This window comes from Ostrinia furnacalis, unplaced genomic scaffold (genome assembly GCF_004193835.3).
Source record: "Ostrinia furnacalis isolate ACB-3 unplaced genomic scaffold, ASM419383v2 OfSCF2491, whole genome shotgun sequence".
In the NCBI taxonomy this organism is placed as follows: Eukaryota; Metazoa; Arthropoda; class Insecta; order Lepidoptera; family Crambidae; genus Ostrinia; species Ostrinia furnacalis.
Window position 1 is genome coordinate 80069 of NW_021132730.1, and position 16431 is coordinate 96499.

Consider the following 16431-nt stretch of genomic DNA (forward strand, 5'->3'; position numbering starts at 1 on the left):
GGCAGGCGGTGTCAACATAAAACAGTGCATATCACATTTTCTCTCGCATTCGCACTGGTTATTGGTGACGTCACACATAGGCAGGAATAGCGTAGTTTATAATCTATACTATCTATACTTCTATACTAATACATATTATAAATGCGAAAGTAACTCTGTCTGTCTGTCTGTCTCACTTTCACGCTCAAACCACTGAACCGATTTTGATGAAATTTGGTATAGAGATAGTTTGAGTCCCGGGAAAGGACATAGGATAGTTTTTATCCCGGTTTTTGTAACAGGGACGCGCGCGATATAGTATTTCTGTGACAGACAAAATTCCACGCGGGCTAAGCCGCAGGCGGAAAGCTAGTAAGTAATAAATTGAAAATATTGGCGAATGTATCTCTTTTTCAAAAATAACTTATGGCCTCGCCTGCCGCGAGTCTATGCGTCGAGTATAGAGTAGGCACTTAGAGTAGGCGCACACCGTTGATTTTTAGTTGGCCGATAGTTGTGCCCGATTTCAAATTGTATGAAGAATCGGCCAAATCGAATCGCGTAGTGTGCGCACTCCCATACATGCCCATACTGATCAACACCCCGACTAAACTATCGGCCTACTCTTAATGAACGCCATTGTTGTCTTCTGTTTCCCAGGGAGAAGGTCCGCGAATGGATCCAGTGGACGGCGGCGCGTCTGCAGCGCGAGTGGGGCGCGCTGGGCGGCGGCGCGGGCGCGCTGGAGCAGCTGGCCGCGCTGGCCGCCGCGCTGCCGCACCCGCCGCACCACCGCGCCGCGCTCGAGCAGCTGCGCGACACGCTCACCTTGCACGACGTGTCGCCCTTCGAGGTCAGTACATGAGCATTAAGCAGGGTACTCAGCTCGCGCGTAATTTTTTGTCGGCCGTTTGGTGTAGTGGTTCAGAACGGACTACTATGTCGAGAGGTCCCGGGTTCGATTCCCGGCCGGGCAGAAATTGAAATGATGATTCTGTGACGGGTCTGGGTGTGACTATGTATAATATTTATGTATATATAAAAAAAAGTATATAAGTAGTATATCCGTTAAGCTAGCACCCATAACACAAGTATTAAGTTGCTTACTTTGGGGCTAGCTGGCGCTGTGTGAAATTGTCCAAAGATAAAAATAAAAATAAAAAATTATGTTGCTGTCGCGCTCACACACTCACTGCGGGCGCCCGTCGCACAGTCGCGACAGCAATATAATTCCGCGCGAGCGATAAGGATGGGTAGCTTGGGGTCATTGGACAAAATTCTACGTGCTCACGGACCAGGCTTTAGCCGTGTAGCATGTAATGTATCAGATACTGTATCAAGTGAGTACATAGGCACGAGTCCGCTGCGAGCTGGTCGCGTGTGATTCGCAGGAAGATCAAAGGCGACTATTTTCACGAGCGGATCCCGAAGCTCGCAGCTAGATACGCGATGACCGTGGACGACCCGTACTCACTTGAAGGTTGGTCACGTTACATGCTACGTTACGTGTTACATGGCAGGTGAGTACCCTGCCTAATATTCCACTTGTGACGGCAGAACACTGTGTCAGGGTGATTGATAGCCACGCTGATAAACGCCATTCCACTTATGCCTGAAGAATACTTGTGTCAGAGCGACAACACACAAAACTTCACTTATGTCGGCAGTACACTATGTAGACATCCATTCGAGTATGAGGGCGACACTCTCATAGCATACAGTCGTAGTTGTGAACTCTGAGGTGAAGGACTACGCTCGTACACTAGCTTTCTACTCGTTTATAATGTGTCGTGTGTAGAAATGCACACTATCGACTTTGTGCGTGAGACCCTTTTGACTCCTGCTCAAAAAACCGACACGTGATCAAGGGTGAGCCAGCAACACCCAATGACTCAGAGCGCTCCCCTGTATACACTCGAGTCTCGATGAGAATCTACAGGCTTTTGAGCTTAGTATGAAACAAAGTTGCATATTGTCATGGATCTTACTCTTTCGTGAGGACATGCGCACGCGCCGAACCATTTCCCATAATGTCGAACACCTATTCAAACTCCCACCATTCCAGGTGAACCACTCAGGCGTGCTAGGCGCCCTGCTGCAGTTCCTGACGGGCGGCGAGGAGCCCGAGACGGGGGCGGAGCGCGAGGAGCCCGACGCGCGCGACCCCGACGACCTGGTGGCGGCCGTCGAGGCGCGCCTGCGTTTGTTCCTGCACGTCTTCGCTGACATGCCGCTCGTGCCGGAGTGAGTTTATTTATTTATTTACTAGCTGACCCGGCGAACTTCGTACCGCCTTAGCGTAGAGATTTTCTTCATATTTTATTCCGTAAAAACCTTGTACAGAGTATTAGAAAACTACAAAAAAAAAATCAGCCAAATCGGTCAACCCGTTTTCATGTTATGTCGTGACAACGGAAAACGGGTTTCATTTTTATATATACAGGGTGGAAACGATAAGTGATCTCATTCGATTATTTCTAAACTATACAAGATATCGAAAAACTGGTTACTGATCCTGAAAGTGCTTCACGAGCTCTATCCAACGGTACCAATAATAGGTTACAGAATTAACTGGATCTATCCGAAAATTAAATGTATTCAGCCTCCATACTAAATGTATGCCAGCCAAACAATATTAGAAATATTTTTTTTTAATTAAATAATAAACACTTAAAATGAACTTGTTAATTGCATTCTTATTTAAAATTATTCATGGAAAACATTGGTTTTAGGCTTTACTTGCTATAATATTATCAAGACAAGAGTGCCATGACAGTGGCTATACTAAATGTATGGAAGCTAGAAACATTCAATTTTCGGATGGATTCAGTTTATTTTGTAACCTAGTAATGGTATCGTTGGATAGAGCTCGTGAAGCACTTTCAGAATCAGTAACCAGTTTTTGAATATCTTGTATAGTTTTTAATATTATGTGGTTTTATTAAATGTATGGAAGATGGAAACATTGAATTTTCGGATAGATCCAGTTTATTATGTAACTTATGATTGGTACCGTTTGAAAGAGCTTGTGAAGTACTTTCAGAATCAGTAATCAGTGTTTCGATATCTTGTATAGTTTAGAAATAATCGAGTGAGATCACTTAACGTTTCCACCCTGTATAGATAGATAGATAGATTAGGTACACCAACAAAGTCACATACATAATACAGTTCATACATTTTAACATGGTTTAACACATGATGCGTATATGACCTCAATTACAGGTATACACAGCATATCTTTTTGCAATGTTAGGGAAATTATACACTTGTTAGTTGACACCTTTATGTCATGGTCGATTGTAGCTTTAGGCTCGGTTGCACCATCTTACTTTAATGATAGATCGCCCGGTGCTTTGTCCTGCTGGAAGGCTCTTCTGGAAGGACTGGTCTTTTGTTCTAAACGTCCTGCCAGAAGATTATCGCAAGTCCTGCCCGCAGTACGCAATTTGTACGTGTTTGCTTGCTGGTCCTTCCAGCAGTACGGTGACCTTCAAATTTGAACTCATCCTCACCAGAAGTAGTAAACACTTGGTTAGTGTTTATTAAATAAAAAGTCATGTCGTAGAATCATTTTGTTTAACCAGTATTTTACTTTTCTTAATATATTATAAACTTGTTTATCTTCTTTCAACTTAACTAATAGGAACTATAATAAGGAACTTTAAATTAATTACTTTGGTACGTCACTTTGTATTAGAAATTACACCTATCACTTACAAATACACTACAAATTAAAAACAAAAACAAGAAATAAATTATAAATGTTTGATTAGGCTGGAATACTTCACATTCATTATAATATTATCGCCAAAATGTTGCCGACTCCACGCCCGGCGCGTCAAAATGTGTCGCGCGAGCGCGAACGCGCTGCCCCCGTGTATACTCGTGCGCCATCGGGCTCCGACTAACGGTTAGTCGCGTTTTTCGATCTTGGGCACTATTGGGTGAAAGAGAGAGAAACACTCTATTTTTTCGTGTAAATTTGAAATTTGTACAATGTATACTTACGAAACTGTGATCTTTTAATTTTGCGTCCTACCGGAAGTACTTTAAGTCCTGCTGGCAGGACTCCGGGCGATCTATCATTAACATAAACAACGTCAAAAGTTAGTCAAACTCCATACAAAAAACACCAGTTATAGTCACGGTTAAAATAAGGTGGTGTAACTCAGCCTTAAACTATTTTCTTATGATATGTATTGTGGGGATTGTATTGACTTAAATAAAAGGAAACGGGCTGTAAATCTTAACTTTCTAAAATGGCTACACATTGTGAATTGAGCCGCGTAATGAATAATAGCGAGAAGATTTGACAAACAGACAGACTGGCCAAATGTTGATCTCGAAGCGCTGGTAGAGTAAAAAGATTATGAGACATGTAGAGGCTCCTTAAGAGCAAAATATTTGACGATTTGTAAGCACTATATAAATAGTCTATGCAAATAAAGAAATTTTGACTTTGAAGTTAGTAGTAAAGAAAGTGTAATTTACTTATTTAGTAGTCATATACTTAGTTACCTATAGTTAAAGAAAGACCCCACATTAGCGTCTTTTGAGTTTCGAGTAACGCAACTCTCTCATCCCGCTGTTACTTTATTTGTCCGAAAAAAAGTTGCATTGGCGCCGCGCTCTGTGTCAAAATTGCTGGGGCGCTGGCAAGATGACGCGCTCGAAAGACGCTAGTGGCTCCTCCTGAAGACGTTTCTTACATCTTTTCCACATGCCAAGCAAGGGTCCATTATTTATGTGTTAATATTTCCCCAGCACCGAATGGGAGGAGAACGAAGGCTTCCTAGCCAACGTAGGCGGCGGCGCGATGGGCGCGCTCGTGGCCAAAGTCAACGCGTGCGTGTCGCACCTGGAGCAGTTCCCCGTGCGCGTGCACGACCTGCCCGCGCGCCCCGCCACCTCCGCGCTCAAGTTCTTCAACACGCACCAGCTCATGGTAAGTGCTGGTAGGAATATCTACCAACGCCCACAACTCCTTACCACTTAGATCGAAAGTTGCTGATGACAGCAGCCAACGCCAGCTATGAAGCTGGTCGGGGTCCTAAATGAGGGCAAGTCACATTACGAAACAAGTATTCATTCAAAAACACATCAAAAGATACAAGTATAATTCTGCGTTTACACTGCGCGGAAATTAGCCAAGTCAAGTCAAAAAAACAGGGGTGGGGATGAAAAATGAATGAATTTCATCCCCACTCCTCTCGGCTAATTTCCGCATAGTGTAAATTCGCCATAACAAAATATTCATAAATACACAAAATTAGACATGTCAAGCGCTCGCCGCGGTCGTGAACGGATTGTCGATAAGGTCGGCTTTAGCATAACCCTAGCAACGACCAATAGCAGAGCGAGTTCGTACATTTTGAAAAAGCGGCAGCAAGCAATCGCTGAACGCAGCTCCGAGCGTGTATAAAAATCCATAAAGCATTTTTGTTAGATGCCTAAAAGGATGCAAGCTTCCTTTTATATCATTAATATTGTTTATTTATTTTCAGTGTGATCTCAAACGTCATCCAACTTGCACCAACCTGAAACAATGGAAGGGCGGTGTAGTTCGGATAGACCCCTTAGCTTTAGTCCAAGCCATTGAAAGGTGAGTTCATATTATTTTACTTATTAGTTCTTTGTTTTAAGCATATGTTACTTTATGATTTTAAGTAAATATTTTCTGGAACTATAAGGTAATCTAGACTGGATTCTCTGTAAAATTAGGGTGCATAATTCATCATCATCATTTTTAATCTCCGCTGCAGAATGTCGACCTCTAAAAGTTTTCCAGAAACAAATGGAAGATTTGGCCTACACTACCCACGTTTGCCAGACTTTTTAGGAAGTTTTTAGTCGCCTCTTACAACTTCAACGTCATAATTCGAAATAATTAAGTCTTTGTTTACTCTACCAGATATCTAGCACAACGCGGCTACGCGAGCACGCGGCAGCGTGACGGGTCGGCATCGGGCGCACACTCGGACGACGACGCCGCCTCCGACGACGACGTCGACGACTCGCTAGCCACGCCGCCGCACCACCACCCTACAGAGTACGTACACAATAATAGACAATGCAATATAACCATAGATTGTGACCCATAAACAATTAATACAAACAACAGATAACACATTCAAGTTCAAATAACGAATACAATAGCTATAGATGACCCACGCTGAACTGTCCCACCAAACTCGATGACAGGGGGGCGCTACCATCGTTCAACTATATTGTTTCCAACATGGCAAAAATCGGAACCAGCGATCCGGTATTGACGGTGGCGCCCCGCTGTCAATGTCATGCATAGGACAGTTCAGTATTTTGGAACTATACCTTGCTCGTGTTAAATGTCTGCGAGTGAGACAGAAGGCACATGTCAGTCTGATTACGCAAGAGGTGAGCTGCTTGTGTTGATGGCCTCAACTCTCGTTGCGCGACCTATACGGACTATAACATTTCAAGGTCATTCACGCCATTAATTTCTTTCGTTCCCTTTCTCTTTCCCTCTTTTTCTCTCACCTTTTGTGTCTTTAATCAACACTTATTTATAAAATTGTAATGTTTTCTAGCTCTGAACACAAACTGGAGTTCCTAATCGGCGACACGGTGCTGCCATACAATATGACGGTGTACCAGGCCGTGCGGCAGTTCGGCGAACAGAATGACGCCGATACTGACACTGAGACGCCGCTGGGTATGTATTCATTGACGTCTATTGCTTTTTGGAACTAAAAGAATGATCAGTTTACGGATTTACAGACCTATTTAGTGTAGGAATGTAAAAGCATCAGCATTTTCGCAGCTTTATTTGTATTTTATCAGAACAACCGTAAAAAAAGGAAATTGTCATCCACGTACAAAACCACTTCCGATCTTCTTTCAGAATGAAATCCTTCTGCCTCTCACTCATTCATTTCCTTTCTCTTATGCGAGGTTTATACTAGCAATGAAACTTGCAGACGTGGACTTCCGCAAGCTGTCACCATTATATAAATTTAGCAGAAGTTTGCTTACCACAGCTATTTACAGTGGTGGTTGCCTTAGTCCTTTCGCTCAGTTCCACATAAGTGTAGATTTAAGAGTTGTCTAATCCCCAAAATGTTTTGTACATTCAGCAAACGCGGGCATCTGGATCCAGACGCACACGATCTACTACCGCGCGGTGGAGGCGGGCGAGCCGCCGCGCTCCGACGCCGCCGCCAGCCGCAAGGGCAAAGGACAGCCCACTAAGCTGTCCTCGCGCCGGAAACCTGACATGCTGTGGAATGGTATGCCTTAGAGCGCTTGTAGACGTCCGTTTTTTCACCGGACGACGGACCGTCAAAAACCTTTGTTTGCTGTCAATTTTCTCGCCGGACCTATGTCCGATGCATGTGCACACGTTCATTATAAACCATACACCACCGCTAAATCCGGTGAAAAAATCGGGCCGTTGTCCGGTCAAAAAAACGGATGCTTACAAGCGGCCTTATTTTTTTATCTTTGTTCATAATCAACACATTTATTGACTCTAGAAAACATAATGCTCTCGACTCTTAGGAGTTTGATTCGAAGATGAGTATACGTGGTGCATTTTTAGTGTACTCGTTACCAGTTTGGCTAAAATTAATGTACATTTACATACAGGGTGCTCTGTTTCGAATGCTATGGCAATCTGACAATTCGATTGAGTGATTTCCAAAATAGTCGTCTTATCTTTTTATGCAGTCTAAAACTATCATGGATTATTTGAACTTTATTGCTCTTATTATTTTTAGTAATGAACAACTTCGAAGTAATGCGAGGTTGCAGCGTCCATTTTTAGCTGAATTGTTTTCTAATAAAATCTCCTGAGTCCCTTTTTCCCTCTCTAGAAGGTTATCAATAGTGGAAAAACGGTATACAATTTGTTCCGCTCTTCATTTGTTAACGATCAGTGTGCCTACCATGAGTTTACTTTAGGTGTGCTCGCTAGCGACTGCGTAAAAAAATGACATTTAAATGTATGACATATTGTGCAGCGCCCCTAGTGGCTACTTTCAAGAAATAAGATCTTCATAGAATTTTTTGACGTATTCGCTAGCGAGCTCACCTAACCTAAACTCATGGTAGGCACACACATCTAATCCACAGAGGGCGTGGTCCCTTCACGCGACTCGCCGCTCGTGGTGATCCTGCGCTCGCCAGTAGTCAGCGCCGGCGGCGGCGAGCTTCGCGATGCTTCTCTCCCAGCATTGGGCGTGCTGCGCGCACTGCACGCGCTGTCGCGGCACTGGCACACGCTGTACCGCGCCGTGTGCCTGCCGGACCCGAGGCCTCTTGTGCCCAACGCGGAGTTCATCAATGCCAAGGTTTGTAAACCGCCCAAAGACCTGACTTTTTTACATAATAGCAAAATTCCAAAAAAAGCCTGTCGATAAATTCCTCAACTCTTGGTACTATTTCCATCTCGATCCTCCCAAAATCCTCGGAGCTATGGCCAAAAATACGTCTCAGGCATCTAATAAGCATTTTCAAGCTTGGTAATATACGTCTTATGTAGTTGGAATATTTTGCTGTTTTGCTACAAAACAGTGCTATTTATTTATTTTATTTAAGGCACAGCTTATTTCAATGTTGCACTTGTTCACAGTAATTCTCAATTTTAATAGTGACTGTTTGGTTTTTCTTTCAGCTCGCTGCCAAAGCTAACCGTCAACTCCAAGATCCACTTGTGATCATGACTGGAAATCTTCCTCCATGGCTGAAGAAAATCGCATATGCTTGGTGAGTTATGAAGTTTGCTAACTGGCGACATTACATCTTTATGCTAGGCTTGTCCATCGCTATACAACTCTATGGGAGAGCGTTTTGACACCTTATGAATTACCCAATTTACCAATACTATTATTTACTGCTTGTCTACTAGTTTACACAGAAATCTTTAGTGTTCGTTAATAGCATCAATAGAATCACTCGATGCTAATATAAAATTTATTCCCCAGCCCGTTCGTGTTTCCATTCGAGTGCCGTCACCTGCTGTTCTACGTGGTATCGTTCGACCGCGATCGCGCGCTCCAACGACTGTTGGAAGCCGGCGGCGAGCGCGGCGCGGCGGGCGGCGCGGACGCCGAGCGAGTAGCTCCGCGACTTGACCGTCGCAAGCGCACTGTACAGCGACACAACGTGCTGCGACAGGCTGAACACGTTATGCACGAGTTCGCGCACTCCAAGGTACGTGATAGTGGAACGCTGTCATAAATGTTTACTTTACTGACGAGTGATGTCGATGTCGAGCGCCGCAAGGGCACCGTGGAACGACAGTGCTGCGTCAAAGTTTGCCCATCCCAAGGTACGTGCTATATGGTCGTCTCGACCGCTATCTCGCGCTCCAACGGCTGCTAGAAGCGGACGCCGAGCGAGTGGCGCCGCGCCTCGACCGCCGCAAGCGCACTGTACAGCGACACAACGTGCTGCGACAGGCTGAACACGTTATGCACGAGTTCGCGCACTCCAAGGTACGAACGCTACGTGGTGGTGGAACGCTGTGATAAATGTTTATTTTACTGACGGGTGATGTCGACGCCGAGCGCCGCAAGGGCACCGTGGAACGAAAGTGCTGCGTCAAAGTTTGCCCATCCCAAGGTACGTGCTATAGTCGTCCGCCTGCTATCTCGCGCTTCAACGGCTGCTAGAAGCGGGTAGCGAACGCGGCACGGCGGGCGGCGCGGACGCCGAGCGAGTGGCGCCGCGACTTGATCGTCGCAAGCGCACTGTACAGCGACACAACGTGCTGCGACAGGCCGAGCACGTTATGCACGAGTTCGCGCACTCCAAGGTACGTGGTAGTGGAACGCTGTGATGAATGTGTACTTTACTGACGGGTGATGTCGACGCTGATCGTCGCAAGCGCACCGTGCAACGACACAACGAGCTGCGTCAAAGTTCGCTCACCCCAAGGTACCTGCTATAGTCGTCCAACTGCTATCTCGCGCTCCAACGACTGCTAGAAGCGGGCGGCGAGCGCGGCGCGGCGGGCGGCGCGGACGCCGAGCGAGTAGCGCCGCGACTTGACCGCCGCAAGCGCACTGTACAGCGACACAACGTGCTGCGACAGGCTGAACACGTTATGCATGAGTTCGCGCACTCCAAGGTACGAACGCTACGTGGTGGTGGAACGCTGTGATAAATGTTTATCTTACTGACGGGTGATGTCGACGCTGATCGTCGCAAGCGCACCGTGCAACGACACAACTTGCTGCGTGAAAGTTCGCTTACCCCAAGGTACATGCTATAGTCGTCCGACTGCTATCTCGCGCTTCAACGACTGTTGGAAGCCGGCGGCGAACGCGGCGCGGCGGGCGGCGCGGACGCCGAGCGAGTAGCGCCACGCCTCGACCGTCGCAAGCGCACCGTGCAGCGACACAACGTGCTGCGACAGGCTGAACACGTTATGTACGAGTTCGCACACTCCAAGGTACATTAACCGCTTGTTAAAAGACTCCAAACTTCAGAACTCATACCACCGGTGCAACTCCTGTATAGCCAGGACTTTTGGTTTCTAATAAATCCCAAACAGTAAAGGTTGAATACTGGGGACAGCTTACTGTCTTCGACCGAAGTCGAACCGATCCAGCAACGAAATTAATCACAAAAATATAGAATCAAGAAAGCACAAGAGCTCTGTGACTAACAAGAACCGCCCCGTGTAATTTTTGCGAGGCCGCAGAACTAGACTTTGTAGCCCGTAGGGCGACCAATGCTAGTATCCCAATCCCAACTTCCCAACTTAATATTATAAATGCGAAAGTAACTCTGTCTGTCTGTCTGTTACGCTTTCCCGCTTAAACCTCGCAACCGATTTTGATGAAATTTGGCATAGAGATAGTTTGAGTCCCGGGAAAGAACATAGGATAGTTTTTATCCCGGTTTTTGAAACAGGGACGCGCGCGATAAAGTTTTTCTGTGACAGACAAAATTCCAATGTTAACGTCAAAAAAAGTTTATAATACGTTCAATCAATTTCAGGCTCTACTGGAGATCCAATACGAGAACGAGGTCGGCACCGGCCTCGGCCCGACCCTCGAATTCTACGCGTTGGTGTCGCAAGAGATGCAGCGCGCCGACTTAGACGTGTGGCATGGCAGCGAGAACTTCAAGCAGAAGGCCACGTCGTTCGGCGGCGAGATCGTCAAGAGCCAGCCGCCGGTGGTCAGCGACCGTGCCGCCGACGCCGCCGCGCGCCTCGCCTCTTCCGTGCGGGATGCGCTCAGTCTGGACGAGGAGCGCGCGCCCGAGCCCTCCGACCTGGGTACGTGTCTCCTACAGTTCTAACACAGAACATCCAGTAGAATCAGCAAGTAAGCAGCGGTTGATCACTGTTCGGTTGGCGAATTGTGATGCACATCCCTGAAAATGAGAAATGATCTTCCAAGACAGGGTTTTTATTTGAGGATCACAAAACCTTAGAAAAACGCGGAAACTATTAAAAGGGGTTACAGTAACTTTGAAAGTTTGATTTTATAAGGTACCGAGCCCCTATCGGGGTGCCTGCCAAAATATTGTTCATTCGAGAGTCGCAGCATGAAAAACGTTGAAAAACCATGCGCAAGATAATATCTTGAGATATTATCTCAAAACACTTTTAAATCTGAATACTGTTCGACTAGTAACGTAGTTATCACATTATTATTGCAACCAACTTGGCAATCTACTCATAAAATCAGCTCAAATACATCTCGCTATAACCAACGTTTTTCCCCAACAGAAAAAGAGACATCGATCCCGTCGCCCGCCCCTGACGCGACGTACGTGTCGTGGCCGTGCGGGCTGTTCCCGCAGGCGGTGGGACGCAACGTGCGCGCCTCGCACCTGTCGCGCGTCAAGGCCAAGTTCCGCTTCCTCGGCAAGTTCATGGCCAAGGCTGTCATGGACTCACGGATGGTGAGTTTGGCTGTTACTTCTTTTGTTTTTCGGAGTTTTTTAGGGCGCCTTCAGCATTGTGGCCAGCTTGCTGCGCCACATACAATTTTAGATGACCAATACCAAATACCAAAGTGACAGTGTGGTAAAGATGTGCGGCTGTTGCGCTTCTAGATATTGTATGAATACTAATAGTGGCGCGGAAAGAGGGGCACAGTGGTGTTACTGCAGCGCTAATTTTATGCGTCTAATTTGAAGACGCGTTCAGGGGCACATGATGTTGCTACTGGGGAGATAGTGTGCGCAAGAGTCGATTTTGGTCATGAAACATTTTGTTATAAAACTAGTGATGATCTTTTTTAGAGGGTCATATGGACAATATGCGAAACAGTTGATTGTTTGTTAGCAGGCTGTTTATGACGTATTTAACTAACTTTATTTATTTATTTATTTATTTATATAAGGCACAGCTACAGAGAACAAACAATAACAATACAATTAACACAACAACATAGCACAATATAAAGTCTGAACTCCGATTAGAGCCAGATCTTTACTTACATTATTGTACGATCTGCACATTCGGTAGATAGGGTCATTGAATGTGACATTATTATGAGCAACTGGTATGGAAAAAAGATTTTGAGTTATTGCACTCATGATATATGAAGCACGTTCACATAATGGTGTTTACATTTTACGCAATCCATGAAGTCATAGCTACATTGATTGTAGACATTGGTTGTAACTTATTATGCAAAGTTTACTCGCTAGACGTGCGTGGCTGGCAAGCAGCCAAACACTTGTTGCATCATTTCCGTTGTGGGTGTTGGCTCCATGCATAAAGTTTGTTTTTGTTTTTCGTAATGGAATAATAATGTTTTGCTCGCTTCTTGACTCGAGTAAATTTAGTTACTGAGAAATCAAAAACGTTTTACACGTTTTTATTATGCTACTTTTTTTTGTGACTACAGCAATTTAAATCCAAAAGTTGCGTAAAAACAGACAAGAGTAATTTCTGTATTTCATTTTCTTCTCGATCGTTTTGCTTTTACTGTCCATCCCGTCCATGTGGATTGTAGAGGCGGATACAGCTTTCCGCACGATCTCTCTTTTCCTGATAGCAGAATGCAGAGTTCATCCAGCGTCTAAGTAGCTCAGATGGAAGAACAGTCGTCCGGCAAGCGAAAGGTCGTGGGTTCGATTCCCGCCTTAAGCAGTTAGGTTTTTTTAAGTAGTTTATTTATAACTAGCTTTCCGCCCGCGGCTTCGCACGCGTGAAATTTCGTTTGTCACAGATCGTCATAAATTATAGCCTATATGTTATTCTGGATTATGAACAATAATACTGTAAAGTTTCATCAAAATCCGTTCAGTGGTTTAAGCCTATTCATTCCAAACATACAAAAATAGGTACAAATCTTTCCTCTTTATAATACAGGTTGTTAGGTAAATGGGTATATGAGCCGACACTAGCCCATGTTAACATGGTCATATAAATGGTATGGTGAAGTCAGAAAATTGATATCTTCATTTTAATTATTTTATTTTTCATACAAATCGGATTTTATAAAATTTATTTTGTATGAAAATTATAAAATTTAAAATGATGATATCTTTCTTACTTCACACCATACCATTTATATGCCCGTGTTAACATGGGCTAGTGTCGGCTCATATACCTATTTACCTAACAACCTGTAGGTTAAAGCAGAATGCATATAATAAACTAGCGGCCAGCCCCGGCTTCGCACGGGCGCAATGGTATTTCTCGGCTTTTCTCTTCTATATTATGCATGTTTTATACTTATAAACCTTCCTCTTGTATCACTCTATGTTGCGTAGTTTTAAAGATCTAAGTATACATAGGGACAGATAGCAAAAGCGACTTTGTTTTATAATATACTATGTAATGCTGTGTAATGTTCAGGTGGACATCCCTCTGTCGGTGTCGATGTACCGCTGGGTGGTGAACGAGCAGCGCTGGCTGTCGCTGAGCGACGTGCGGCACGTGGCGCCCGAGCTGTGGCGCTCGCTGTGCCGCCTGCGCCGCGTGGCCGAGCGCGCGCGCGCCATCGCCGCCGACGCGCGCCACTCGCCCGACCAGCGCACGCAGATGGTGAGCGGCACACGTTACCTAGGCTGGCCTAACTTTAACTTTGACAAACGTCAAAAATCGGTCAAACTCCATACAAAAAACACCGGTTATCGTAATGAGGGCTATCGTTGTAGCGCTCCCCAGTTAGCGCCACTGTAGAGTAAGGTCCTGTCACTTGCTAGTAGCGAAGACAGTGGCACCAACTTGTGAGCGCTAAAGTGGTAGGAGGACTATCGCCTTTGCAGTCGTCAAGATGGCGCCACTGTAGAGTAAGGTCCTGTCAATCGCCAGGGGTGCCAACTGTTAAGTATAAAAACGATAGCCTTCATTGTGCGTCCAGACTGGGCGAATGAGCTCGCGCGGCAAACACGACATCCTGCTCACTCAAGAGCAGGGTGAGCAGGATGACCAGCGTGCCGCGCGAGCCCGTTCGCCCAGTCTGGACGCACCATTATAGTTACGGTCAAAGTTAGTTGGTGCAACTCTGCCTTAGTTTTGCAGGGCAATCGACATCGCACTTAGCCTAACTCAATCTTTATTGGGCCATTGTGTGCGATATGTGGTTTATCTTCCTACTTCAACCATCTTAGATCCTCAGAAACTAAGCAGCCCATGTAGGCCGCTACAGGCCTCTAGCAGCGACTACTAGCACATGTATAAGTTTTTCAACTATGGGACTGTCCGAAACAGTAGCTAACAGGATATGCCACTAGGAGTAGTCGCGTGCGGGACTTTGTAGCAATTTCATAGCTCTTACGAGCCGTTTGCTACTTTTAGCTTTGACATGACGTCATCTCCATGAGTCCATATCTAAAAAAATATTAGAATAAATTATTTTCTTCTTGGACTCTTCGTCGCTGGCCCAAAGACCTATTGGCAATGCAAACATATTGACGTACTGTTTCCCCTCCAGATAAGCGCCCTGGAGCTGGACGGCTGCCCGATCGAGGAGCTGGGGCTGGACTTCATCCTGCCGGGCGACGGCTGCACCGAGCTGCGGCGCGGCGGCCGCGAGCTGCCCGTCACGGCGCACAACCTGCACAACTACATCGACCTCGTCACGCACTGGATGCTCTACGAAGGTATACAACAGCTGAGTTTACCTGCTGCTTGTAAAGACAAGCGTGGGAGGTGTTACATGTCACTACCATACTTGGATTTGTTTTTTGGAATGTTATATTAATAACATGACAGTCTTTGTCAGTGGAAATTTTAGCGGCACTGTACCCGAATTATTATGTAGATGCATGTAGCAAAATCATTGCAAAAAATAGTACACAAATGAATTATTACTCACTACAAACATGGTACCCGGCAATGTTCATCTGCTATAACATTGTAAGGTTTCATCAAATTCCTTTAAATGGATTTCCTTGTATTTGAACGTCGAAGCTAAACTGTTATGTTTTCCACAGGTGTGAGCAAGCAAATGGAAGCGTTCAAAGAAGGATTCGAATCAGTATTCCCACTGGCTAACCTGAAAATATTCTACCCTGAAGAATTGGAACAAGTATTCTGCGGCAGCCCGTCTGGTAAGTTCATCATTCACTTTTATAATTGCGGAAAATACAAATATCAATCTCCAATTAAATTAACAATATTTTCATACACTTGCTGTCTACAAAGTAGACCTAAAACATTCGACGTGACTCATACTGATGTGAGTCGCTTTTTTGTTGGAGTTATAAGGAATAAGTGAAATGTCTAAATGGTACTTAAATCATGAAAAGGAAAATATATTATTAGAAATATGTAAATCGTCGAGCGAATCTAATATTGACTTGTGTTTGACATGTAGTTTATTATCACTTTCTTTTCGTTTCGTGTCGTAAAATATTCATGTATTGTTTTGTCGCAGGCGGGCGCGAGACTCGCTGGGAGCCGCGTATGCTGGCGGAGTGCATCCGGCCCGACCACGGCTACACGGCGGAGTCGCGCGCCGTGCGCATGCTCATCGACATCCTCGCGTCCTACTCGCGCGACGAGCAGCGCCTCTTCCTGCAGTTCGTCACCGGCAGCCCGCGCTTGCCCACTGGAGGTAGGTTTAAGCATTACCAGCACCATAGTATTGTAACGCCGAGTAGAGAGTAAGCGCAAGAAAAGTGAGGCACCTCTTCATCGTAAATCACGTGCAAAAATCATAATAAATCACGTTTCCACTACTGTTTGGTCTAGTTTGAGACTTCAACATAACATAAGATGACCCTATGAAGCGCTTGTGTGAATATTATCCATCTAGGCGACTCATGTATCATGTAATGTTTATCCATTCTCGAAACATTCTGTTCACATCGAACTTATTCGGTTTTTCGGGAATATCCCAATCAGATTTTGGTTTGTGATGATCTTCAATTTGGGAAAGTGGTGCTGAAGTCAGTTGCTAACTTGCCAAAACTTTTAGCTAAGACATATCTACCTAAAATAAAAACCGACTTATGAATCCATATTTCAGTAGTTTGTTCGCTTTTCTTAAA

General features: G+C 45.2%; 1 protein-coding gene across 11 annotated transcripts in view; it reads left to right on the forward strand.

Moving 5' to 3' along the window:
* The window catches only part of ctrip (E3 ubiquitin-protein ligase ctrip), a 54071-nt gene that overhangs the window by 36909 nt on the left and 731 nt on the right, over positions 1-16431 (forward strand). For all 11 annotated transcript variants that reach the window (XM_028308703.1, XM_028308706.1, XM_028308711.1 and 8 more), the window contains 16 exons: positions 640-832; positions 2045-2223; positions 4747-4927; positions 5487-5584; positions 5894-6031; positions 6549-6673; positions 7095-7247; positions 8092-8309; positions 8633-8724; positions 8943-9171; positions 10966-11248; positions 11705-11880; positions 13790-13978; positions 14871-15039; positions 15373-15489; positions 15816-15995. In XM_028308703.1, coding sequence (XP_028164504.1) covers positions 640-832; positions 2045-2223; positions 4747-4927; positions 5487-5584; positions 5894-6031; positions 6549-6673; positions 7095-7247; positions 8092-8309; positions 8633-8724; positions 8943-9171; positions 10966-11248; positions 11705-11880; positions 13790-13978; positions 14871-15039; positions 15373-15489; positions 15816-15995 — 2720 coding nt within the window. The remainder of the gene's footprint in view (positions 1-639; positions 833-2044; positions 2224-4746; positions 4928-5486; positions 5585-5893; positions 6032-6548; positions 6674-7094; positions 7248-8091; positions 8310-8632; positions 8725-8942; positions 9172-10965; positions 11249-11704; positions 11881-13789; positions 13979-14870; positions 15040-15372; positions 15490-15815; positions 15996-16431) is intronic.